At 43.1% G+C, this 24,931-nt stretch overlaps 1 protein-coding gene across 3 annotated transcripts in view; it reads right to left on the reverse strand.

Annotated features, from left to right (window-relative positions):
• CRACD (capping protein inhibiting regulator of actin dynamics) overlaps positions 1–24,931 on the reverse strand; it is a 329,883-nt gene that overhangs the window by 30,191 nt on the left and 274,761 nt on the right. The window contains exons 4-6 of one of the 3 annotated variants that reach the window (XM_049886221.1): positions 11,459–11,594; positions 2,576–2,740; positions 767–835 (exon numbers count right to left, since the gene is read on the reverse strand). In XM_049886221.1, the coding sequence (XP_049742178.1) occupies positions 767–835; positions 2,576–2,740; positions 11,459–11,578 (354 nt within the window). In that variant the 5' untranslated portion in view covers positions 11,579–11,594. The remainder of the gene's footprint in view (positions 1–766; positions 836–2,575; positions 2,741–11,458; positions 11,595–24,931) is intronic. The other 2 variants (XM_049886223.1, XM_049886222.1) reach the window with 2 other exon arrangements.

Here is a 24,931-nt window from a genome sequence, read left to right on the forward strand (position 1 = left end):
GGTCAAGGAGTTTGTCAGCACAGAGATCCTGGGTCCAAAGGACATGCTCTGCTCCTGGCGCTGCTTTCTTGGTAGTATGAGGTCCCTATGTCTCCCTGCTCTCTTCTCTCTTTTATATTTCAAAAGAGTCTGACTTAAGACACAACCTAATCTTGCAGATTGTCCTGCCTCATTAGCATAACTGCTCTTAATCCCACCTCATTAACATCATAGAGGTAGAATTTACAGTACAAAGGAAGAGCTAAGGCTGCTAACCAACAGGCCAGCAGTTCAAATTCACCAGCTGCTCTCTGGAAACCCTATGAGGCAGTTCTACTCTGTCTTATAGGGTCATTATGAGTTGGAATCAACTCAACAGCAATGGGTTTTTTAGGGAAAAACACATCAGATGACAAAATGGTAGACAATCACGCAATACTGGGAATCATGGACTAGCCAAGTTGACACACATATTTTGAGGGAACACAATTCAATCCATAACAATGGCTTAACAGTGTCTTGAAGCACGTGATACATTTAGGAAAATACCGATCTCTAGGACACCACACACACGGAAGCTGTGGGTGTGGCTACTTTTCAGAGCAGAGTTTAGTTCCAGCAGTTTCATTGCAACATCTACCTCCGCCACAAGGTTGTTTTTGAAGGAATTTAAAGTAAGGTATGGATGCAGTATTTATAAATGGAGAGTGAGACAGTAGATCACCACCAAAAGGAAAAATAGAAGTTAAAGGAAGGAAACTAAGTAAGTACGTTCAAATCATATTACCTTCTCTTCCATCTCACTTGCAGCTCCACGTAGATTCAAAGGACTGACAAAACTTGGCGTGCCACTGGACTGGAAGAGTAAAGAGAGCACTCAAGTCAAACGTTGGAACAGGAAGTTCTGGGAAAATGACCAAACGCCGTGGGTGCCTGGGCAGAGCCACCCTTCCACCTCCACACCAGGGTGCAGCCTGCTTTGAAGAGCCAGCAGGAGTCATGGTGGAGACTTTGCTAAGGTCCAAACTCCACAAGGGCTACCTGAAACCCAGAGTGCACTATCCTATTCCCCAAGTGCAATACAGCTTCCTCACCTGGGCAAACTCCAGGCTCAGTCCTTGAGTCTTTTCTCCTCTGCCTGAGAGAATTTGAGGATCTGCTCAATGACCACCTTCCAGAGAATAGGGATGGGCTATACACAATGTTTCCAACCTCAGAGGTTTCAGTCTGCCAGCTGCCTTCACCCCCTTCACCTGCTGGACCTCGCACTTGTAACCAGTAGGTAAGAAGAAAAGAAAACCCTGCCAACGCTACATGCAAAGGGCTGAGCTGAGAAGGTGAAAGACTAGGGAAGAGGCAAAAGCATAGATGAGGGAAAGCCAAGCACCAGGATGGAGATTCACACTGCAGTCACTGAGGCATGGCCTTGGAACACCAAGTAACTATACCTCTTTTAATGCCCACTGTACTTTCTATAGGAACCCTAGTGGTGCAATGGTTAAGGATTGAGCTGCTAACTAAAAGGTCAGCAGTTTGAATCCACCAGCTGCTCCTTGGAAACCCTATGAGGCAGTTCTACTGTCCTATAGGGTCACTATGAGTCAGAATCGACTCGACAGCAATGGGTATACTTTCTATAAGGAGCCCTGGTAGCCCAAATGGTTAAGTACTAAGCTGTGAATTGAAAGGCTGGAGGTTTAAACCCATCCAATGGTTTCATGGGAAAAAGACCTGGCAATCTGCTTCAGTGAAGATTACAGCCAAGAAAACTCTAGGGGGCAGTTCTACTCTCTCACGTTTGTCAAAGTTGACTTCACAGTACCTAATGACAACAGCATACTTTCTGTCTTGTATTGCCAATTTTTACAAAAGGGTCGTATCTTCATTTCCAGAGCAAAAATGTCTGCTTACCTTCTCTGCACCACACATAGAAGGGTCTTTATATAACATAGGACAGTGCTTAGATTTGACTTTCTGTCCAGTCTAAGTGGCCTTCAAGCTGGCCTGTTTGATATGTTCTGTATCACTGAACCCCTACTTCTTTCTATTTTCATTTCCCTTTAAATTAGTTGAACTCAACTAATAATTACTCAGGGCTACTTCGTAGGCACTGGCTAAGTCATGCGGAGACATAGATGTGTCAGATCCAGCTGTCCTCAAGGAGCTCAAAGTTTATAGAGATGGAGAGAAAACAGTTCCATGGACAGGGACACGGATGGCCTGTAGATGTATAACAAGTGCTAGGGACACATGCCAAAGGCATCGAGGAGATGATGCAGACTGGGGAGTGGGGCCAGGGTTGTGAGGGAAAATGGAAGACACTGGGAAGAGCGTGTGCAAAGGCTCGTGTCTCCTCCCATCTTGCCCCTTCACCCTCATGTTGGCCCAAATGAAGATCAGGGCAACTGTCAAAGAATCCTCTTTGTGGAGGGCACTCTGCCCGTGGAGCGCCCGCCAGCCCTGGGCTCCTCATTAGAAAAGCTTCTCCTGCCTTATTCACTCTACTGCAGACCCCAGGGCTACTGGATGTCCTGTCTACTGTCCAATATCCTCCCTGACTTATTAGAAACCAGATCATTCCCCAGAGGAGACTTACTTTGTTCTTGGTGTCTGAGAGGACGATGTCCTGCTGAGTCACAATTTCCATGGGACTGGTCAGGAACACATCCTCTTCTAAGCTAGCCTCTCCACCGTGTGCCTTCTTCATGGGAATGGCACTGGGTGGTGGCTGCCCAAATTTGATGTTCTTGCCCAACTGTTGCTGGAAAGAAACAAAGGAAAGACATTCTGAGGCAGTGAAGCAGTACAATAATAACCACAGCTAGGTTCCCCAGCATATCTAGTAGGCACTGAAGTATATCCTGTGCACAAATGATTTCTAGACCAACCACCATGCCTATAAATAACACAGTCCTGTAATGAGTTAATCTGTTTTGCACATTCTTTTTCTTTCCACCTCCTTTGAGCCATGAGCTCTTCACCCAGCCACCTCTTACATGGAGATGTCAACATCTTCCAGTGGGTACAGAGACCACGTTTCTAAACCCAATATTGGGATATATGTTATTACAAAATTTTTTTTTTTGTTTAACCTGTAGATTTATTTATATAAAAAGCCTTTTAAAAGTACAGAAAATTATCTAGGAAACAGTTACATGAAATGCAGGAACCACTGGGGTAAATCAAGACCCTATGGCTGCTGCAACAAGAAGACACTCCAATGCCTTTTGGACACATTCCCCCTGACTAGTCATACCTTGACAACCTTCCTCACCAGCCCCTAGCATAAGGCTCCATCCCAGAGAGAGCCCTCGTTCTCTTTCTTAGGCCTTCATCTCTCTTGGGCCCAAGAAAATCATGTTCTGGTCCCAGTGGGTATTGCTGCCAAGGTGAAGACGGCCCCAGCACCCAGCACGTCTTTCCACAAGCAATGCTGGAATCATGGAAGGGACAGGAAAGATCTTGTCCCAACATTAGGACTTCCTCTTTGCCTTGTTACAGCTGCCCACTGTGAAACAGGGGACAGAGGAATCAAGCAGGGAAGGACAGAGAAGTAGGCAGGAGAAAAGAGCCAAGGAAAGATTGATTGCTGGTGGGGTGGTAGCTAAAAGAATAGGGTGAAAGGAGGAGGAAACAGGGAGGAGAAATCAGGAAGATAAATACTACTTGGAATAAGAGAAAGGCCAGATTAGACAAGGAGAAATATTCCCTGGAGAAAAGTATGTCAATACAATCGGTAAAGGAGAGGACGGGGCAAACTATTTGACAGACTGTGGTGGAGAAAATGAATGACATTGAAGAAGAAAAAGGGGGCTGTGGCCACTTGAGAGGGTACTGATTTGAATATATTCACAATCATACAGATTACTGCTTTTATCTAGATCGGAATTTCTCAATTTGGGCACAACTGACACTTTGGAGCAGATAATTCTTTGTTGTGGGTGCTGTCCTGTGCATTGCAGGATGCTTCGCGGCATCCCTGGCCTCTACCCACTTATGCCAGTAATAACCCACCTTTCAGAAGTTGGGACAAACAGAAAGGTCTCCAGACCCTGCCCAATATCCCCTGGGGGGAAAAATCACCCCCAGTTGAAAACCACTGCTCTATATCCATGTACTTAGGTTTCACAGTCCTTTTATGCTTTAAACTTTTTTCCTCTGGTATTTATCTTTAATCTGGTTAATATTTAACTCCAAAGAGTTGCAAAAAGCCTTAGCAACCACCTAATCCAACCCCCTCACTTTGTAAAAACAAAAAACCCAAAGGTTCAGTGAGGAGAGGTGACTGGCTCAAGTTTATGGAAAGAATGAGTGGCCCCCGTAAGGAACCTGAACCCAGGTCTTCTAAAAGCACATTCGGTGTTATTTTCATTGTACTCCCTGGTCCTCATAAATTTGACACTGTACCTCCTTCTTAAACCAGTTGCCAGTGAGCTGATTCTAACTCATGGCAACCCCAGGTGTCACACAGCAGAACTACGCTCCATAGGGTTTTCATGGCTGTGACCTTTCAGAAGCAGATTGCCAGGGCTTTCTTCCAAAGCACCTGAGTAGGTTCAATCCACCAACCCTTCGGTTAATAGCTGAGCACTTAAGTGCTTATGTCACCCAGCCACTCCACTTCCTTCTTACTCAGGCAGAAATAAAGAGATGATGCAGCATCTTAAATTTCTTATGTAGTTCCTGAGCAGGGAAATCCCTTGAGAGAAATGCCCCCTCTCCCTTTAAACTCAGTGGAGCCAAATCCACCCACTGTTGCCCAAATCCCCCTTAGTCTTGCATGGTGGACAGTGAGACTGCACAGACACAGGGAGATGAACCCTAGACTCCCTCCTGGCACCGTGGGCCCCACAGCATGCCAAGTCAGGTGCATGCTTGGCAAGGCTCCCTCCTGCATCAGGGAAGGAGCACACAGCAAAGCCTGTGTTCAGCCAGTGGAGTACAGTCTAAGCAGCCTGACAGGATGCGGGAAGAAGGCTGGACAAGGGTGTCTTCTAAAAACAAGTCAGGCAGGAAGCAGCAGTTAGTATCTACTCTACGCAGATCAATAAGCAAGCACAATTAGAACAGCTGATGGAGTCAGACAAGAGGACACGGAGTCACAAAGCTACAGGCCCATCTTACTCTGCTGCCCTGAGATAACACATTTGTAGGGGAGGAATAGGACACTGGGCAGAAGAGGTGGGACCAATTCCTGTGTCTCAGGTGAAAACCTTAACAGGAGTTCCCATGGGGATGCCCAGCTCAGCCTTGGTCTGTTGATTCCTTCTCTAAGAGTGTTGGCCAAGAGCTGAAAGGATGTAACATCCCTTAGACTGCAGACTTTCTGTCGTTGGGGTCTGCCATTTCCCAGTGGCCTAGAATGAGTGACATGAGGGTATGTCTCCTGCTTGTACCTGGGAAGAATAATTCTGCAGTATGCTCCCAAGGAGAAACTGCCCTAACTCTCTAACACCATTGAAGTAGGATTTCTGCCACCATCACAAAACAGAATGGACTTCATTAGGACCCTTTTTACAACTTTGACGTTGATCCACACTAATGCTTCAGAGACACAAAGGAATATGGCAAAATGTCATCACATTCCACAAGAAAAAAAAAAAAAAACAACTCCAAAGATGGTTGCCAATGGAAAAAAAAAAGAGAGAGAGAGAAAATGGAAAAGGGAATAGATGGAATAAGAACAGGAAAAATAAGGTATATGAAACAGACCTGGGAAATGCAGAAGAGTAACATTAAGAAAAGAAGTACAGTGCTAAAGAGGCAAATTAAGAAGAAGGGGCAGGGGGCAGAGGGGAAGAAGACAGTGAAGGGGCCAGGAAGGGCTGTAGACTTGATGGCAGTTAAAACCAGCTGGAGGCGGTGGGGGGAGGGAGAGAAGAAGAGACAGAATGAGAATGTGTGTTATATATAAGGGTTGATTTATTTCAGATACGTTCATCCTGGCAAAAGAAACAATGCTGCCGCTGCCTTTTAGAACCAAAATGTGAATCTTAAAAGGAGCTGATTTAAAATTTCCCCAGGGAAAAGAAATCCAAACTAGCGGTTAGCGAGCTTAGAAGGAGGCACTGAAATGGCGGAGGGGAGGACCCAGGTCATCAACGAAATGATGGCCGAGGTTTAGGAATGCAGACTACCTACCCAGACAAAGGGCAGTCCTCCCAGACACCCTGTGGCTGTCAGGGATGAGAGAGGGACCAAGACAAGGGCAGGACTTAGTCCAACAAGGCTGAGAACACTGACCCTCAGGAGCCTGAGGACAAGAGGCTCTCGCCCACAGGTTCTCCCACTCCTTCAGTTCCTGCTCCAAACACTTCCTTCAGGGGACAGGAAGGAGACTGGGCTGTTGGGACATTTTGTGCTATTTACTGACAATTAAAAGGTTACTGCTAAAGCCTGTTTGGCAATCTCAGGTAGCTATGTGAACTGAATACTGGCTAAATGTAGAATGGGAAAAAGAAAAAAAAAGGGGGGGATGCTTTTTTGTTACTTGAATCCTGCCCAATTCAGGCATTGTCATAGAAGGAACTGTGACAAAAGCAATCAGTGAAGACCAGTCTGTGAAGATGAGCTCGCCCTTGAGTTTTCAGAGATAAACAACCCCTGCAGCACGGTGGTTTTCAGCACTCACGGGCTGTGTCTTTGTACACGCTGCAATCACAGTCAGAGCGGAGAGTGCAGACTCCTGCCCATCCTGACAGTCCACGTGGCTTGCGGCTATGAATGGAGTTACTGTTGAGATCGGAATGTGAGCTGAAGGGAACTATATTTTATTCGTTCAAATTGGGCCATTTTGTTGTAATATGGAATGCCTGGAGAGTGATGTTATAGGAATGCACATCCATATTTATAAGGTTTTTTTTTTTTTTTATGGCGTGGGAATTCAAAGCATATCATATTCCACAGCTCTCACACCGCGAGGGGTTAGTTTTTCTCAGATTTTCTAATAGTCATTCTTCAAACTACGTCTATAAGACCTTACAAGCACAAGAAAAATTGTCACTGTCTTCTTGAGCAAACTCTAGATGCTCTCATAGGTAAAAGGAGTTTAACAAAAAGAAAAAGAACTAGCATACTGATTTAAAGACATCCGCTCTGGTGGCACAGTGGTTAAGCACTTGGCTGCTAACCAAAAATTCAGCGATTCAAATCCATGAGCTTCTCTGGGGGAGCAAGATGTGGCAGTCTGCTCCTGTAAAGGCTTACAGCTTTGGAAACTCTTTGGGGCAGTTCTACTCTGCCCTATAGGGTGGTTACGAATTGCAATCTACTCAATGGCAATGAGTTTTTTTGGTTTGCTCTATGAAGATGTTGCTAAGAGCAGATGTTTATTCTTTGCATCCTTGACAGTTGCGTTAGGTGTCAAAATCCTCAAAAGGAGGACTTTGGCATCTTAAAGTAAAATGCAGCTGAGGATGGAGGTTTTCCCGCCTAAGCCAAACAGCCCATGACATAAATAGACTAAGCATTTCCTGACAAAGGTTTGGCATTATTCTAAAAATGCTCTGCAGGCCTAGACTATGATAGCCCTGAGTCGTCTTATCAGCTGCACATACCTTCCAGCTGCAAATGGGATCTCAAATCAACCGGCCCCCTCCGTGACATGATTCTGGGCAGCTGTAAGTAATAAGGTCATTCTAGTGCAAATACGGAAACCCTGGTTAAGTCCTACGGCTGCTAACCAAAAGGTCGGCAGTTCGAATCTGCCAGGCGCTCCTTGGAAACTCTACGGGGCAGTTCTACTTTGTCCTGTAGGGTCGCTATGAGTCGGAATCAACTTGATGGCAATGGGTTTTTTAGTGCAAATACAACAAAGTGCAAAGTTTACAGATCTACTCTGCAGTGTTGTTGCTGGGTGCCCTTGAGTCAATTCTGACTCATAGTGACCCCAGGGGACAGAGCAGAGCTGCCCCATAGGCTACTCTTGGCTGTAATCTTTATGTGAGCAGATCATCAGGTCTTTCTCTCATGGAGCCACTGGGTGGGTTCGAACCACCAACCTTTCAGTTAGCAGCCAAGTGTTTAATCGTTGACCACCACCAGGGCTCCTACTCTGCACTACACCAGGTGAAAAATGATTTTGTATAGGTGGCAGATCTAAATAACTGCAGGGGCCCTTCAATTATCATATGCACCCACCTTTTTTTTTATTTTTTAGATGGGGAGGATGAGGTTTGGAGAGGTTAAAAAACCTTCTCCAAAGCCACATGCCCAGGTGGCCGCAGAGGTCTGGTGTTACCTCTTGCCTTCAGATGACCTTCATCCTACTGGCTGTGGGGGCAACCGACTTGTTATGTACAGAGTCCTCAAAAGGGACGCCATGGTTGTTTTTGTCTCTGTCCCATACATTAAATTTTGTTTTGAAAAACAATAAATAAAAGAAGCCAAGCTCACTGTCATCAAGTCGATTCCAACTCCTAGGGACCCTATAGGACAGAGCAGAACTGCCCCGTAGGGTTTCCAGGGCTGTAATCTTTATGGAAGCAGACTGCCACATCTTTCTCCCTCAGAGAAGCTGGCAGTTTCGAACCTCCGCCAACCTTCTGGTTCACAGCAGACTGCTTTAACCACAGCACCACCAGGGCTCCTCATCATGAACATGTTTTGTTTTCATACTCAGAAAAAAAGACAGCATGTAATTTTTCCTTTAAAAAGTTTGATTGGATGTAACCAGTGTCACACTGATCACTGCATCCAGAAATAGGTGAACGGGAGATGGTTTTGCCATGTATATTTTCACCACGAATAAAATAAAATATTAATTTTAAAAGGTTCAATCATTTGCCACAGAAATACTGGAATGCGGAAGGTTCACTTTATTCAGAAAAATTCACTTTATTCCAGTTTATTTATACTGTATTCAGTCATTCTCCATTCAGGAGAGAGACTCTAACCTTGGATGCGACGTTTTAGGTGAGGTTGACCGTGTGTAGACACTAGAGGGCAACCTTTCCACACGCATGATTACACAGGCCTTTGTGAATTACCAGGGCCGGGACGTTTCTTCAGGCACAGAGAAAAATTGTTCCTTTTTTTTTTTTTAATGGTATTCCAGTAGAAATTTCACTTCAGAAGAATGTTGTAATAATGGTGGCTAATCTTGGAAGGATCATTTAATGTCAAATAGGTGTTATCCATTCTCTCTGTCTCTCTCTTTCAATAAACACACACGTATACACAAAGACAATTCCAGACATAAAAAACATACATGCCTCTGATGCGACTAACCACCCTCATTCCATGCTGGAGTCTACAAGGGGGCGGTCTTTTATGCTGCTTACTAAGCATCAGTACCAGCATAACCTTGGCATGGAAAAATGCAAAGCATTCATGCAAGTGAACAAAGTTACTGCTGTTTCTACGACTTACCAGGAACATACTGCTTAGTCGACTGAAAAATAAAGCACAGTCTTTTGGGGGTGATACAGTTACATCTTAGGTCACTCCAAAAATCACATTGTCTATGGTCATGGGCCCCACTGCCCACCTCAAAAAGCCAAGACTTTTATATTTTAAAAATATATAACTATTATAACTATAGAGCTGGAAGGAGGCTTGTGAATTCATGCGTAAAATGCCAAAAATAGGCCAACCTCACATGAATCGATATTGCCAGAGTGAGAGAATTCAAACTGGATAGTTATGCTTCTTTTCTCAAGTTTCTCTTCCTGTGTTAATAGAATTGTTGCTTCAGGGAAGTTAGGCAAGTTTTACATTTCATTAATTCTGACATCAGATTGTTCAAAACCGTGCCTTACTGCTAATAGAAATAACAGGCACTCACATATTTTTATTGCTTCTGTATTTTCAACATTGCAGAATTATATGTTTTCAAACCCCATATCCACTTCCTGGAGTGGCAGTAGCATATGGTCTGTCACAGCAGATATCACTGAAGACAACAGAGTATTATCTAGCCTTTAAAGAGCTCCAAGAAAGCCCTCATAAATACAGCTGTGTCACAGGGCTGAAATCTTTTAAGTCGTTCCTCACAGAAAGAAGTTATTATGGGTTCAGAACTTCTTAGGAATGATATTCCCGGAACTCAAAAGACTTCAGGAAGGAAAGGTAAGGAGGAAGTTGTCAAGGTTTTCTTTGTCCACCACCATCCTTCCCTCTTCTCCCACCTATGAGAAGTGATAGCTTGTTTTTTTCTTCTGAGTCTATAAAAAGTATAACAGCACAGGCAGCTAGAACCAAGAAAGGCGCCCTCTTAGGAGATACTGGGATGTGAAGGAAGCCTATGTTGGCTCTGAGGGCAGAACTCTGGCCTTGGATAGGGCTACAGGAGATAGAAAGATCTAGGCAAGCTTGGGTGGTTTGGGCAATTTCCCCATTTGCCATATGCTATATTCAGCTGAGTGCGTACAGAATATGTGCCCAGACACAGCTCACAGTATACACAGCTAATGCTCAGAAGAAACAAGAACACTCCAAGAAAATGGAAATTGTTCTCTGACTACAAGGTTTCATCGTATCAGGAGCTACTCAGGCCAGCTGCTCCTTTTTTTTTTTTTTTTTCTTTTTTTGCCTGTTCATTCACTCATTTATCCATTCGTCATTATGGACTTACAGGCAGATGGACATCAGCAAACTGGGGCCCTCTATCCATAATTTGGATAGACTCTTAGCTTACCTATCTCAGAGACACACTTGCTTAGGTACTTCTTTAGGGTGAGTGAATTCTGCCAAGCAATTAGGCAAAACTACACAGTCAGATCCGAAGCATTTCTGCCCCTCTTTCTTTTCTTGGATTCTCTGTTATTCCAATCACATTTAGTGAAGAATTATTATAAAAACCCATCCACTGCCATCGAGTCGATTCTGACTCATAGCAACCCTGTAGGACAGAGTAGAACTGCCCCATAGAGTTTCCAAGGAGCGCCTGGCAGATTTGAACTTATTATATTATATCCTCATTATTATTAAGGAGTTACCAGTTGTGTTCATCTTACATAAGAAAACTGCCCCACTCTGCAAGGTGAACAACGAGGGAAGTTTAAGAGCTTTGTAATATTCCTCTAAAACAAGGTGGCTCAGGAGGAGCCAGGGTTACAAAAACAACAGGAGAACTAAGAGTTGTACCATTCACTATCCAATTATGGAAGCTTGGAAAGTGAATGTTGTTGACATGAACTCTGCATTCAGGAAATACAGTCAACATTTAATGGTTAGGAACTTCTTCCTCTCATCGATGTCCTGCAGCTTCTCCTGGGTACTTGTTCTCATATGTCCAGTCAAAAAAGAGAAAATGATTTCAGATAAAAGGAGAGGGTGTGTGATGCAGGTGGGTACAATGGTGGACAGAAAGCTTGCAGAAAACTGAGGCAGATTCAAGAAAGCAAAAATTCTCACCAGCAGTGACCCCTGGACCTCCCAATTCTCTACTCAAGATCAAATGAGGGCTTCTTCCCACTTCCCTCCGTAGCTGGGCCCCTCCTAAAGGCTATGATCTTCCAATTTCAAGCTGTCTTCTTACCTGAAGAGTTTTGACTTTGCCCAGGATGTTGTCCTGTGACATTGCTTGAACTGTCTGCTCACTTTCTGCTCCCCCATCAGGGATAAAAATACTGTCATGGGAAAATGCCCGGGTTCCCATAGTATAGTTGAAGGACCTGGAATGCAAATCATGTGCTTCATTTTATTAGGATGATAAAATTTCTTTCGGCAATTCAGGTTCCTGTTCTTCCTGACTTGTGGCGCTCTACCCACATTTCCTGTCTCATTAGAAAGTCCTCCCAGCATTATCCTTTTCTGCTGGGACTCAGCCAAGGAGTTGGGTAGATGAAGGGTCCCGCAGGAATAAGACAGCATATCCTCACGTAGCCTGGCTCTGAGCCATCACTGAGAGAACTCAAAGACAGTTATTTATTTGTGGAGGATCTAGGACTGAAGGTAATACAGAAATTTTTAATTGAAGGAACCTTTCCCCAGATGAGTTGGAGCTATCAGTTTTACCCCAGTAAGTCTGCTCAACCAGTATTTATTAAGTAACACGTAGATCTAGAAACAAGAGGCAAGAGTTTCTCTTAGATTACAATCAAATTGAAAGATTGATATACACATCTAAAACAAAGAGTAGAAGAGGACTAGAATGGCTGATACTGACTACAAATGCTTTAGGTTTCAGAGAAAGGGGGAGAAAATTTGTGTTAGGGCAATTCAGATGGGTTTCATGCATTGCTCTTGAGTCCATTCTGATTCATGGTGGTGCCATGTGGGTCAGAGTAGAACTGTGCTTCATAGGGTTTTCCATGGTTGATCCTTCAGAAGTAGATCACCAGAGCTTTCTTTCAAGGTGCCTCTGGGTGGACTCAGATTGCCAACCTTTTGTACCACTCAAAACCAAAAACCGGACCTGCTGCCATCAAGTCGATTCTGACTCACAGCGACCCTATAGGACAGAGTAGGACTGCCCCATAGGGTTTCCAAGGAGTGGCTGGTGGATTCAAACTGCCAACCTTTTGGCTAGCAGCCATAGCTCTTAACCACTGTGCCACCAAGGCTCCTTGTACCTTCTTGTACTGGAAACCCAACATTTGTTGGTTGAGGTTGAACTTTAAGGACGTCTGGGCTTGTACTGGATGGTGAGGTCAAGATCTTGGAAGGTAACTCATCTCTGAGAAAGGATACACCTTGAGGCTGTGGACTCTTCACAGGTGGCAGGCAGAATTAAACACCCTCCACAAGGCAAGCCAGGTACATTTCCACGATGCCAGGCACAGCGGCAGCATTCCCAGGAGTAGGGGAGTACTACTTCTCCCTTTGCCCTGTCCAGAAAACGGCACCAACTGGAGGTTTTATCAGTGACCAAATGCACGAGAACAGCCAGCACTGGGGGAAAGTCGCCTCTGAACTGAGTTACAAAAGTACAGTAGGCAGGGTCCCAGGGCAGCTGTACTTGTTATCTGTCTGAGTCTAAAATAGTTAGAACGAGCAATTACCAAATTATATCACCTAATTTGCCAAATTTCAGGCAAACCAAAAAGCCAAACTCATTGCCTTCGAGTTGATTTCGACTTATAGCGACCCTACAGGACAGAGCAGAACTGTCCCATAGGGTTTCCAAGGAGCAGCTGGTGGATTCGAACTGCTGACCTTTTGACCCTTTTGATTAGCAGCCAAGATCTTAAATACTGTGGCACCAGGGCTCCTGTAAATTACAGGCAGTATGGTAAAAAGAGTATGTGGTTTAGAAACAAAAGACTTAGATTTGCACCTCCTGGCTGTGTGGGCTTAGGCAATAATAATAAAAACCAACACTGACTATGACAAAAATAAAGCTGAGAGCTTTACTTTCACTGTCTCATTTAATCCTCATTACCTCCCTATGAGGTGGGTATTACTACCCTCTTGTTAGAGATGAAACTCACTCAGATAGAAGTAGTAGAGTGAGAAACTGAACTCGGATCTGCTGCAATCCCATACCAGCCAGCTAAAGTATTTCAGAATGGTGGAAGGTCTCAGAATATTGTTACCCATGAATGAAAAAGGGTATGGTTGGGTCGGTGGCCTGTTTATAAGCCAATCTTGACCGAGTCATGAAGTTTATCACCCTCTGCCATTATTTTTTCCAAATGTTCCTTATTGGATGGAACATCCAGCCAGGATTTGATGTCCACCTGTCCCTACTCCCAGATGATCAGATTGAAAAATAAGAGAAAAGGAGCAGTAATAATAATAGTAGTAGTGTAAATTATAATAATAAAAAAAAATAATAGCAGTGGCATATTAATATTATTATCTATAATATTATAATCCCCCATGCGTCTATCAGTTTGTTGTACTGTGGGGGCTTGTGTGTTGCTGTGATGCAGGAAGCTATGCCATCGGTGTTCAAAAACCAGCAGGGTCACCCATGGAGGACAGGTTTCATCTGAGCTTCCAGACTAGGACAGACTAGAAAGAAGGGCCCAGCGGTCTACTTCTGAAAAGAATTAGCCAGTGAAAACCTTAGGAACAGCATCAGAAAACTGTCTGATAACAGTGCTGGGAGATGAGGTCCTCAGGTTGGAAGGCACTCAAAATCCGACTGGTGAAGAGTTGCCACCTCAAAGTAGAGTCGACCTTAATGACATAGATGGAGTCAAGCTTTTGGGACCTTTATGTGCTGATGTGGCACGACTCAAATGAGAAGAAACAGCTGCAAATACCCATTAATAATAGGAACCTAGAACGTACGAAGTATGAATCTAGGAAAATTGAAAATTGTCAAAAATGAAATGGAACACATAAACATCGATATCCTAGGTATTAGTGAAGTGAAATGGACTGATATTGGCCATTTTGAATGGAACAATCACACGGTCTACTATGTCAGGGATGACAACTTGAAGAGGAATGGCATTACATTCATGGTCAAAAAGAACATTTCAAGATCTATCCTGGAGTACAATGCTATCAGTGAGAGGATAATATCCATACACCTATAAGAAAGAGCAGTTAATACAGCCATTATTCAAATTTATACACCAACCACTAAAGCCAAAGATGAAGAATTGAACCTTTTACCAACTTCTGCAGTACAAAATTGATCAAACATGGAATCAAGATGCATTGATAATTACTGGTGATTGGAATGTGAAATCTCAAAGCAAAGAAGAAGGATTGGTAGCTCAACAACATGGCCCGGGTGATAGAAACAATGCCGAAGATCGCATGGTAGAATTTTGCAAGACCAACAACTTCTTAATTGCAAATACCTTTTTTCACCAACATAAACAGTGACTATACACGTGGACCTCATCAGATGGAATACATAGGAATCAAACTGACTACATCTGTAGAGAGAGACAATAGAAAAACTCAATATCATCAGTCAGAACAAGGCCAGGGGCCAACTGAGGAACAGACCATCAATTGCTCATATGCAAGGTCAAGTTGAAACTGAAGAAAATTAGAACAAGTTAACGGGAGCCAAAGTATGACCTTGAGTATATCCCACCTGAATTTAGAGACCATCTCAAGAATAGATTTGACCTGCTGAACACTAATGACCAAAGACCAGACGAGTTGTGGAATGACATCAAGGGCATCATCCATGAAGAAAGCAAGAGGTCATTGAAAAGACAAGAAAGAAAGAACAGACCAAAACAGATGTCAAAAGAGACTCTAAAAATTGCACTTGAATGTCGAGTAGCTAAAGTGAAAGGAAGAACTGACGAAGTAGAAGAGCTGAGCAGAAAATTTCAAAGGGTGGCCCGAGAAGAAAAGTAAAGTATTATAATAAAATGTGCAAAGACCTGAAGTTAGAAAGCCAAAAGGGAAAAACACACTCGGCATTTCTCAAGCTGAAAGAACTGAATAAAAAATTCAGGCCTTGAGTTGCAATACTGAAGGATATTATGGGGAAAATATTAAACGATGCAGGAAGCATCAGGAGAAGATGGAAGGAATACACAGAGTCCCTAAACCAAAAAGAATTGGTCAACGTTCAACCTTTTCAGGAGGTAGCACATGATCAGGAATCGACTGTACTGAAAGAAGTCCAAGTAGCACAGAAGGCACTGGCAAAAAAACAAGGCTCTAGGAACTTATGGAATATCAACTGAGATGTTTCAATGAACAGATGCAGTGCTGGAAGTGCTCGCTCATGTATGCCAAGAAATTTGGAAGACAGCCACCTGGCCAGCTGACTGGAAGAGATCCATATTTATGCCTAGTCCCAAGAAAGGTGATCCAACAGAATGCAGAAATTATTGTACAATATCATTAATATCACATGCAAGTAAAATTTTGCTGAAGATCATTCAAAAGAGGCTGCAGCAGTATATCGATGAGGAACTGCCGGAAACTCAAGCCCCGATTCAGAAGAGGACGTGGAACCAGGGATATCATTGCTGATGCCAGATGGATCCTGGCTGAATGCAGAGAATACCAGAAAGATGTTTACCTGTGTTTTATTGACTATGCAGAGGCATTCAACTGTGTGGACCATAACAAATTATGGATAACATTGCGAAGAATGGGAATTCTAGAACACTTAATTGTGCTCATGAGGAACCTGTACGTAGATCAAGAGGCAGTCGTATGTGGTTTAAAGTCAGGAAAGCTGTGCATCAGGGTTGTTACTTTCACCATATTTATTCAATCTGTATGCTGAGCAAGAATGCAGCATCAGGACTGGAGAAAGGCTCATTAACAACCTGCGTTATGCAGATGACACACCCTTGCTTGCTGAAAGTGAAGAGGACTTGAAGCACTTACTAATGAAGATCAAAGGCTACAGGCTTCAGTATGGATTACACCTCAACATAAAGAAAACAAAAATCCTCATGACTGGACCAATAAGCAACATCATGATAAACGGAGAAAACACTGCAGTTGTCAAGGATTTCATTTTACTTGGATCCACAGTCAACATCCATGGAAACGGCAGTCAAGAAATCAAAAGACGCATTGCATTGGGAAAATCTGCTGCAGCAGACCTCTTTAAAGTGTCAAAACCATGGTCCCCAAACCCTTTCCCTGCTATGCTGGCCTTCAAAGCATTTGTTTTATTCAGGAAATTTCTTTGCTTTTGGTTTAGTCCAGTTGTGCTGACCTCCTGTATTGTGTGTTGTCTTTCCCTTCACCTAAAATAGTTCTTATCTATGATCTAATTAGCAAATACCCCTCTCCCTCCTTCCTCCCTACTCTCGTAACCACCAAAGAATATTTTCTTCTCTGTTTAAACTATTTCTTGAGTTCTTACAATAGTGGTCTCATACAATATTTGTCCTTTGGCAACTAATTTCACTTAGCATAATGCCTTCCAGATTCCTCCATGTTATGAAATGTTTCACGGATTCATCATTGTTCTTTATCGATGCGTAGTATTCCACTGCATGAATACACCATAATTTATTTATCCATTCATCCGTTGATGGGGACCTTGGTTACTTCCATCTTTTTGCTATTGTAAACACTGCTGCAATGAACACGAGTGTGTATATATCTGTTCGTGTAAAGGCTCTTATCTCTCTATGATATATTCCAAGCAGTGGGATTGCTGGGTCCTGTGGTAGTTCTATTTCCAGCTTTTTAAGGAAGCGCCAAATCGATTTCCAAAGTGGTTGTACCATTCTACATTCCCATCAGCAGTGTATAAGTGTTCCAATCTCTCCACAAACTCTCCTACATGTATTACTTTGTGTTTTCCGGATTAATGCCAGCCTTGTTGGAGTGAGATGGAATCTCATCGTAGTTTTGATTTGCATCTCTCTAATGGCAAAAAAAATTTTTTTTTTTTTTAATGGCTAATGATCGTGAGCATTTCCTCATGTATCTGTTAGCTACCTGAATGTCTTCTTTAGTGAAGTGCCTGTTCATATTCTTTGCCTGTTTTTTAATTGGGTTATTTGTCTTTTTGTTCTTGAGTTTTTGCAGTATCATTTAGCTTTTAGAGATCAGATGCTGGTCGGAAATGTCATAGCTAAAAACTTTTTCCCAGTCTGTAGGTAATCTTTTTACTCTTTTGGTGAAGTCTTTGGATGAGCATAAGTGCTTGATTTTTAGGAGCTCCCAGTTATCTAGTTTCTCTTCTGGTGTTTGTGCGTTGTTAGTAATATTTTGTATAGTGTTTATGCCATGTATTAGGGCTCCTAGCCTTGTCCCTATTTTTTCTTCCATGATCTTTATCGTTTTAGGTTTTATATTTAGGTCTTTGATCTATTTTGAATTAGTTTTTGTGCATGGTGCGAGGTATGGATCTTGTTTCATTTTTCTGCAGATGGATATCCAGTTATGCCAGCACCATTTGTTAAACAGACTGTCTTTTCCCCATTTAACTGACTTTGGGCTTTTGTCAAGTATCAGCAGCTCATATGTGATGGATTTATGTCTGGATTCTCAATCCTGTTCCATTGGTCCATGTATCTGTTGTTGTACCAGTACCAGGCTGTTTTGACTACTGTGGTGGTATAATAGGTTCTAAAGTCAGGTAGTGTAAGGCCTCCCACTTTGTTCTTCTTTTTCAGTAATGCTTTACTTTTTTTTACTTATCTGGGGCAGAGGCTACTTTAGAAAAAATACTACAGTACTCTTGGGCTCACTTCAGCAGCATACAGACCAAAGTGCGGACTGTTTTGAAGGGTTCATTTCTGTGCTTAAGTGTGAAAGACTTCAGGAAACTCAACTGAGGCATGGATGGGTTATCCCATTCTGTGGCAATATATAAATTGTTATGCTAATAGCCATGCCAACAGCAATATGAAGTTCACATTTTTAAACCGTTACTCAGAGAAGCTTTCATTATTATTATTTTAAACAATTTCAGACTTACAGAAACATTGCAAGCGTAGTATGAAGGGCTTTTGTTTTTCCGCTGACAAGGTGCTTTATCACCCTCAACCTGGGAAGGCAGTTGAAGCTTAGAGGATTTCTCTGTGTGTGTGTGTGTGTGTGTGTGCGGAAACATATACAACAAAACACACACCAGTTCAACAATTTCTATATGAACAATTCAGTAACATGGATGACACTCTTCGAGCTATGCCACATTTCTCGATAACCTTTTCCAAACTATTTCACCATCATTAATACAAACTCACTGCCTGACTAAGCTTCGCATTTATCCTTTGAAGTTGCAGTTAATTTGATCACATATAGATAATTCTTTAAGAGTATAGTGCCTAATGCAGACATTGTTTTCTAACCAGAGCAAACTATTATTTCATTCAAAGATGACTTCAGGGGGATAGTTTCAGTTCAAGGTTTAAAGATTTCCTCAGGGTAATAGTTTTGAGGGGTCATCCAGCCTCAATGGCTCCTGAAACTCCAGATTCCATTCCCAGGACTTGTTCTTGAATGCCTACGACAACATGAATGAAAAGCCCTCAGAAATAAGTGAAGGAGCCTCTGAGGGCAGTTGAAGGGCCAATGAGTATATGATTGTCATTGTTGTCTGGTTTTGCCTCCAGGCTATTGTAATATAATTGACATCTGTAAATGATCTCCAGCTTCAGTCCTCTCCAATTACTGCTTCTCTCAAACTCTACATTAATCCTAAAGCAGTTAATTTAAAAGCTCAGAAACTTGCAGTGGCTCCCTTTTGCCAAAATCCTATCAGATGAAGCTGCAATGGTTGCTTGGCACTTGTAAGGCTCTTCATGATACTAAAAACCTATTGCCAACTCATAGTGACCCTATAGGACAGAGTAGAACTGCCCCATAGAGTTTCCAAGGAGTGGCTGGTGGATTTGAACTGCTGAGCTTTTCGTAAGCAGCCGAGCTCTTAACCGCTAAAATACTCTAGCTCTGTGAATTGGTCATATAGTGTAGGGATATAGTGCTGGAACTCAAGCCAGAGTGCCTAGCTCTGAAACCTGGTTCTACCAATTACCGCTGTGTGACCTTGTACAAGTCAGTTTCCTTATCTGTAAATGGGATTATAATGGGACCTATCCAATAGAATGGAGCCCTGGTGGTGCAGTGGGTAAAGCACTTGGCTGCTAACCAGAAGGTTGGCGGTTCGAATCCACCAGCCACTCCACAGGAGAAATGTGTGGCAGTCTGCTTCCATACAGATTATAGCCTTGGAGACCCTATGGGACAGTTCTATTCTGTCCTGTAGGGTTGCTATGAGTCAGAACGACTTTACAGCAATGGGTTTGGTTTTGTCCCATAGAGCTGTTGTCAGGAGTAAATGAGTTAGGACATACAAAGAACTTACAACTGTGTAAGTGCTTACATAGCTACCATTACTATCTATCGAATGCTGCTTTCCCTCAAGTACCCTTTGAGGCAAACCCAGCCGCTCACTGCTCCCCAAATACCCTCACTGGGCTCTATCTTTGTTTAGGTTCTTCCCCTCCATGACTGCCCAATGCCAATCTCTCAGTTCAGGTCTTACCCACCCTTCAAATTCCAGCTCAAACTTATCAACCCTATACCGTCTTTCTTGCTTCCCTAGAATAAAGGGAGCTTCCTTCCTTCTGAACACCCTTTGTACATTTTCTTGCTGTTTTATGTTATGGTTACTATAATTGTGCCTTAAATGAGAGGGAAAGTAAAAGTGTTTTGCATATTGTAAAAATGATCACGATATGATCAGACAAAATCATGATAATGATAATGGTATCATCTTTTCTCTGTCACGGTCCTATAAGTTGCATGAAGGCAGAGATCACATCTATTTGTTTCTCCCGAAATGTTTTATACAATAAAATTTGTGAGTAAATTCATTCAGTGGATGCTGTAGCGTGAGTTAGTTTATGAATGTGTTTCCTACAGAGAGGTCAATGAGCAAATGGGAAGCATGATATAAACATCTATATGGGAGGTGGGGGAATGTCTTCAGATCACGGACATCCTTCAGGTAGGGCATGCCTGTATAAGAAACCACTGTGGATGGAAAGCCTGGGAGACCAGCGACTGGGCAAATCAGCAGGACCTTCAGCATCTTTAAAGGTTTCTTTCTAGCCTTCTTTTCAAATCGAATTGGGGAATTATTCTGGGCTTTACTTCTCACTTTTTATTTCAAATCTCCTCTCTTTTACCTGAAGTCCTTGGGTGGTACATACGACTAGTGTGTTTAGCTGCTAACGAAAATGTTGGAGGTTTGAGTCCACCAGAGGTGCCTCGGAAGAAAGGCCTGTTGATCTACTTCCAAAAAGTAGACTGAAAACCCTGTGGAATCTCCTAAACTCATCTTTAAACCAAACAACAGCTAAGCTCGATCAGTAAAAAATATTTGCCTTGAGCATTGCGCTCTTTTAAAGAATTATGTACATGAGATCAAATTTACAACAGCAACTCTAGGAGTTTAGGGGGCAGTGAGTCTAATGGTGGTGAAATAATTTGAGAACAGGCAGAGAAAATGGTGCCACAACATGAAGACTATAACCAATGTCACTGAGTTGTACGTGTAGAAATCGTTGAATAAGTATACATTTGGCTGTGTATATTTTCACCAAAAATGAGTAAAAAAAAAGAAAAGAAAGAAAGAAAAGCAAGTGCTATGGCGCACAGTTCCACTCTACACACATGGGTTCGCCATGAGTTGGAAGTAACTCAATGGCAATTGGTTCTCTCTCACCCGGTTTCTGTGGTTTCCATCTGTATCAGCCACAGTTCTTAGGTGCACGCAACAGAAACTGACTTTGTCTAACCCAAGCAAGAAAGAGTGTACTAGAAGTATACTGGTGGCTCATGAGAAAAAGGAAACTAGAGTTCAGGCTTTGGAAAGGACAAGAAATAAGAGAGGCCTGGAGCCCTGGTGGCACAGTGGTTAAGAGCTACGGCTCCTAACCAAAAGGACGGCAGTTCAAATCCACCATTCACTCCTTGGAAGCCCTATGGGGTAGCTCTACGCTGTCCTATAGGATCACTATGAGCTGGAATTGACTTGAAAGCAATGGGTTTGGTTTTTGGTTTGGGTTTAGAGGCCTAGGTACTTGAACCACAGCAGCAGTCACGCCACAGGAAGAGCCCATTTATAAGTTTTGCTCCTAACATCCTTGATCCACTTGCCAAGTTGAAGCCCTAGCACAGGAAGTTTGATTGGTGATGCTAGGCCACATGCTCATGCCAGGCTGCAAAGCCCTTTGGGCTTCTGTAGTGGAAAGCAGGAACTACGTCCTGTCAGAGGTACACACAGTGAGGCAAATGAAATTTAGTTGCTTTTGGGAAGAAGGATCGGGTACTAACAGCTAAATTCTCAAAAACATCCACCACACTAGGCTTTCAGATCTGTGTCTTGATTTTCCTTTTCAGCCTAGCCCATTTGGATGAATAACATTTATTCAGCTCTCTGGTGCTTTGATTCTACTGCTCCTCAAGGGCTATGTTTCTTTCCTGGTGGCATGTGCTGCTGCCTGAGAGCAAATGAGCCACACTCCATGCTACCAGGATGCCCAAGCCCAGGTCTGGTGCCCCTATGCCCATACTTATCTAGAGGCTCGTAGAGATCAGATAGAGTACACGATGGTCCCCAGTCTGGAGCTGAGGGCACTAGAACGTCAGTGTAGACAGAGAAGGAAAGCACAGAAAACTTAGCCCTCAGTCCTCCTACTGTATCCCTCACCACTGCGCCCCTCATGCCAAGGACAGCGGGAGGAGTTGAGAGGAGCCACCTCCATTCTAAGTTCTGTTCTGTCTGGAACTACTATCTGCAGCAGGGTCTGGTGTGAAGGAACAAGAAAAAGTGAGGGGAAGTTTGCTGGGGGAGGGTGGGGTGTTTCTGGGAACGTTTTCCTCATTTACAACAAATGACACGAGACAGGGATGGCTCCTTTTCTGTTCCTGGTCTTTGTCACTTTGACACCTGGAACTGTGGCAGCCATCTTATGACTATGAGAGGATAAGCCTGAGGACAAGAGCCCACTCCCTGAGGATGCCAGAGAAGAAAGGGAATCAGACTGGATCTGGATGATGTTGCCAGGCTGTTTCATTAACTAATCCTCCAGACTTTCAGATACTACATGTAATTACAATTGAAGACACTAGTGATTGGGTTTTTGTTACAACTGAAATCATCCTACCTAATATGGCCTTCTAACCGCTGCTTAAGCTCTGGGCATATTCTATGAACCGCTGACATCATCTAACCTTGGAGTGGAGTGGAAATGTTCCCCCTCCAAAAAAGGAGAAGGCTTTATGCAGCTTCACAGTTAACACATGCCTAAGGCCAGCCCTTCTACTCCTTCTCCTTTGTCTTTTTTGGACGAGCATCATGTAATTTGGGACCATACATATTGGGTAATTACTATGGTAATGATTAGGGATTCACTTCAGAAATAAGGAAATATAATTATAGTCACATTTCAGCTTGTTTCCACGACAACAGGGGTAATTGCAATTGATCAGCAGTTTTCTTCCTGAACAGATCCGTGAGTCTCATTCAAATGAAACGCTGAAAAGAAATTACTTATCCTCATCAAACAAACTAGAGTTGCTGGAAGAGACTGGAATCAGATTACATTTTGTGTGGCATCTTAGACTTGGTGTTCTATGAAAATTTACGGCACCCAACAGGCTACAGAGGACTACATTACCTGTCAATTACAGCAGAAGCAGGACATGCCATATAAAATTTGAGGAAAAGAAAGTTTGGAATCTTAAAACACAGAATCTTAAAACTTGAAGTCAAAGGATCATCTACGACAGCCTCTAGACTCACTTTTCCATCTACATCACATAAGACAAGCAACTAACCTGTCTCTAAACCTCTGTAGGGAAGGGGACACAGCTTCCATGCTATCTATTCCACTCCTCACTTGCCCTCTTCTGGAGAAAGATCTTTTCATAAATCCCTCTAGCCATCTATGGTTTGCAGGAGACTTTACTTTCTAATTATTGTTGTTGGTGGTTGCTGTGTTCACGTCGATTCTGATTCATGGTGGCCCTATGTGTACAGGGTAGAACTGTGCTCCATAGGGTTTTCAAGGCGTTCGGAAGCAAGTCATCAGGCTTGTCTTCTGAGGCGCCTCTGAGTGGGTTCAAACTGCCAACCTTTTGGCTAGTGGTCCAGTGCTTAACCATCTGTGCCACCCAGGGACTCCTCCTAGCTGTCATTTTAATCAAGTTCCACTTGATTTATGCTCTGGAGATAGAAAAGTAAACATCAACATCCTCTTTATCTCAGTAACAATATTAACCTGCATCTGTAAAGTGACTTAGAGCAAAAGTGTGATGTCACGTACACTTTCTGTGCTTATAATAATCCTGGGAGATAGTTTATCCATTTAGCAGATGAAAGGGCTGGCTTGGTTAAGGTCATGCAGCTTGTGAGTGAAAGCACCTGGATTCACAAGAGGACTCTGACCCCTAACCTGTTGTTCTCACCACACAGTGCATCTCTTCTCATTGCTAAAAGGGACTCAGCAAGCTTCTTTGCTCCTAGACTTAGCTCGGCTCCATTCATTCTCCTCCTTAGCCCCTAATTTTTATTCATTGAATGGTTTCTGTACCTCTTTTCTATTCCCTGTTCAATTTTAGCACATTCCAGGTTCCTACAGAAGGAGGATAAATGATCACGTAAAATGGGTCTTTTCTAACTTCATTTTCTGAAAAGCAGACAGGTCAAGTGTTCTAGCCACACTGTGGTCATCAGAGAACCTGAGCTTCGTTGTAATTTCACTGGTGATATGCTGTCTCATTACACCAATCATGCCAATCATGTAAGTTCAATTTCCAAGGCGTCACAGGGACAGTGATGCTCTCCACCATAGTGGGAGACAGGAGGATGAATTAGATGAGGATTGACTTGTACAGTGGGAAAAGCAGTGTGGTAAAAAGAGTAATATTCATGTATTCATTTATTAAATGAATAATTACTGAATGCCTGCCATGTACTAAGCATGGTGCTGAAAACCAGTTGCTGTCAAGTCAGTTCTGACTAATAGCGACCCCCATGTGTGCAAAGTGGTACTACTCCATAGCGTTTTTATGGCTGTGAACTTTTGGAAGAAGATTGTCAGGCCTGTTTTGGAGGCACTTCTGGGTGGGTTTGAACCTCCAACCTTTTGGTTAATAGAGGGCCTAACCATATGGCCACCCAAGGACTCTTAAGCACAGTGTTAGGGGCTGGAAATATAATGAATGGCAATCCATACAGGCTTACCCTTGTGGAAAGGAAAAGGAAGGTGCCAGCACAATGGCAGGGGGGCCAGAGAAAACCTCTCCCCTGAGGAATAGACATTTCTGCAGAAAATTGAAGGATGGATGGCTAGGATTTAGCTAGATGAAGGAGGTGAAGATGGGAGATAGAGTTGTTCTAGACAAAGGGATGACCATGTGCCAAATCAGCGGGCTTAGTTTCTAGTCATGTCTGGAACACTAATAGCACTGTGATCTCTGAGCCTCAGTTTCTCCATCTGTAAAGTGAAGGTACTGGATTAGGACTAGAAGTTACCTTAAACCTTTAACACTGGTGGGGGTGTGTGTGTGTGTGCATGCGCCACACGCATGTTTGTGTATGTGTGTGCGCGCACGCCACGCGTGTACTGAACAAGGGTACCATGTAAGTAAAGAG

The sequence above is a fragment of the Elephas maximus genome, chromosome 5 (genome assembly GCF_024166365.1).
Source record: "Elephas maximus indicus isolate mEleMax1 chromosome 5, mEleMax1 primary haplotype, whole genome shotgun sequence".
Taxonomy (NCBI): domain Eukaryota; kingdom Metazoa; phylum Chordata; class Mammalia; order Proboscidea; family Elephantidae; genus Elephas; species Elephas maximus.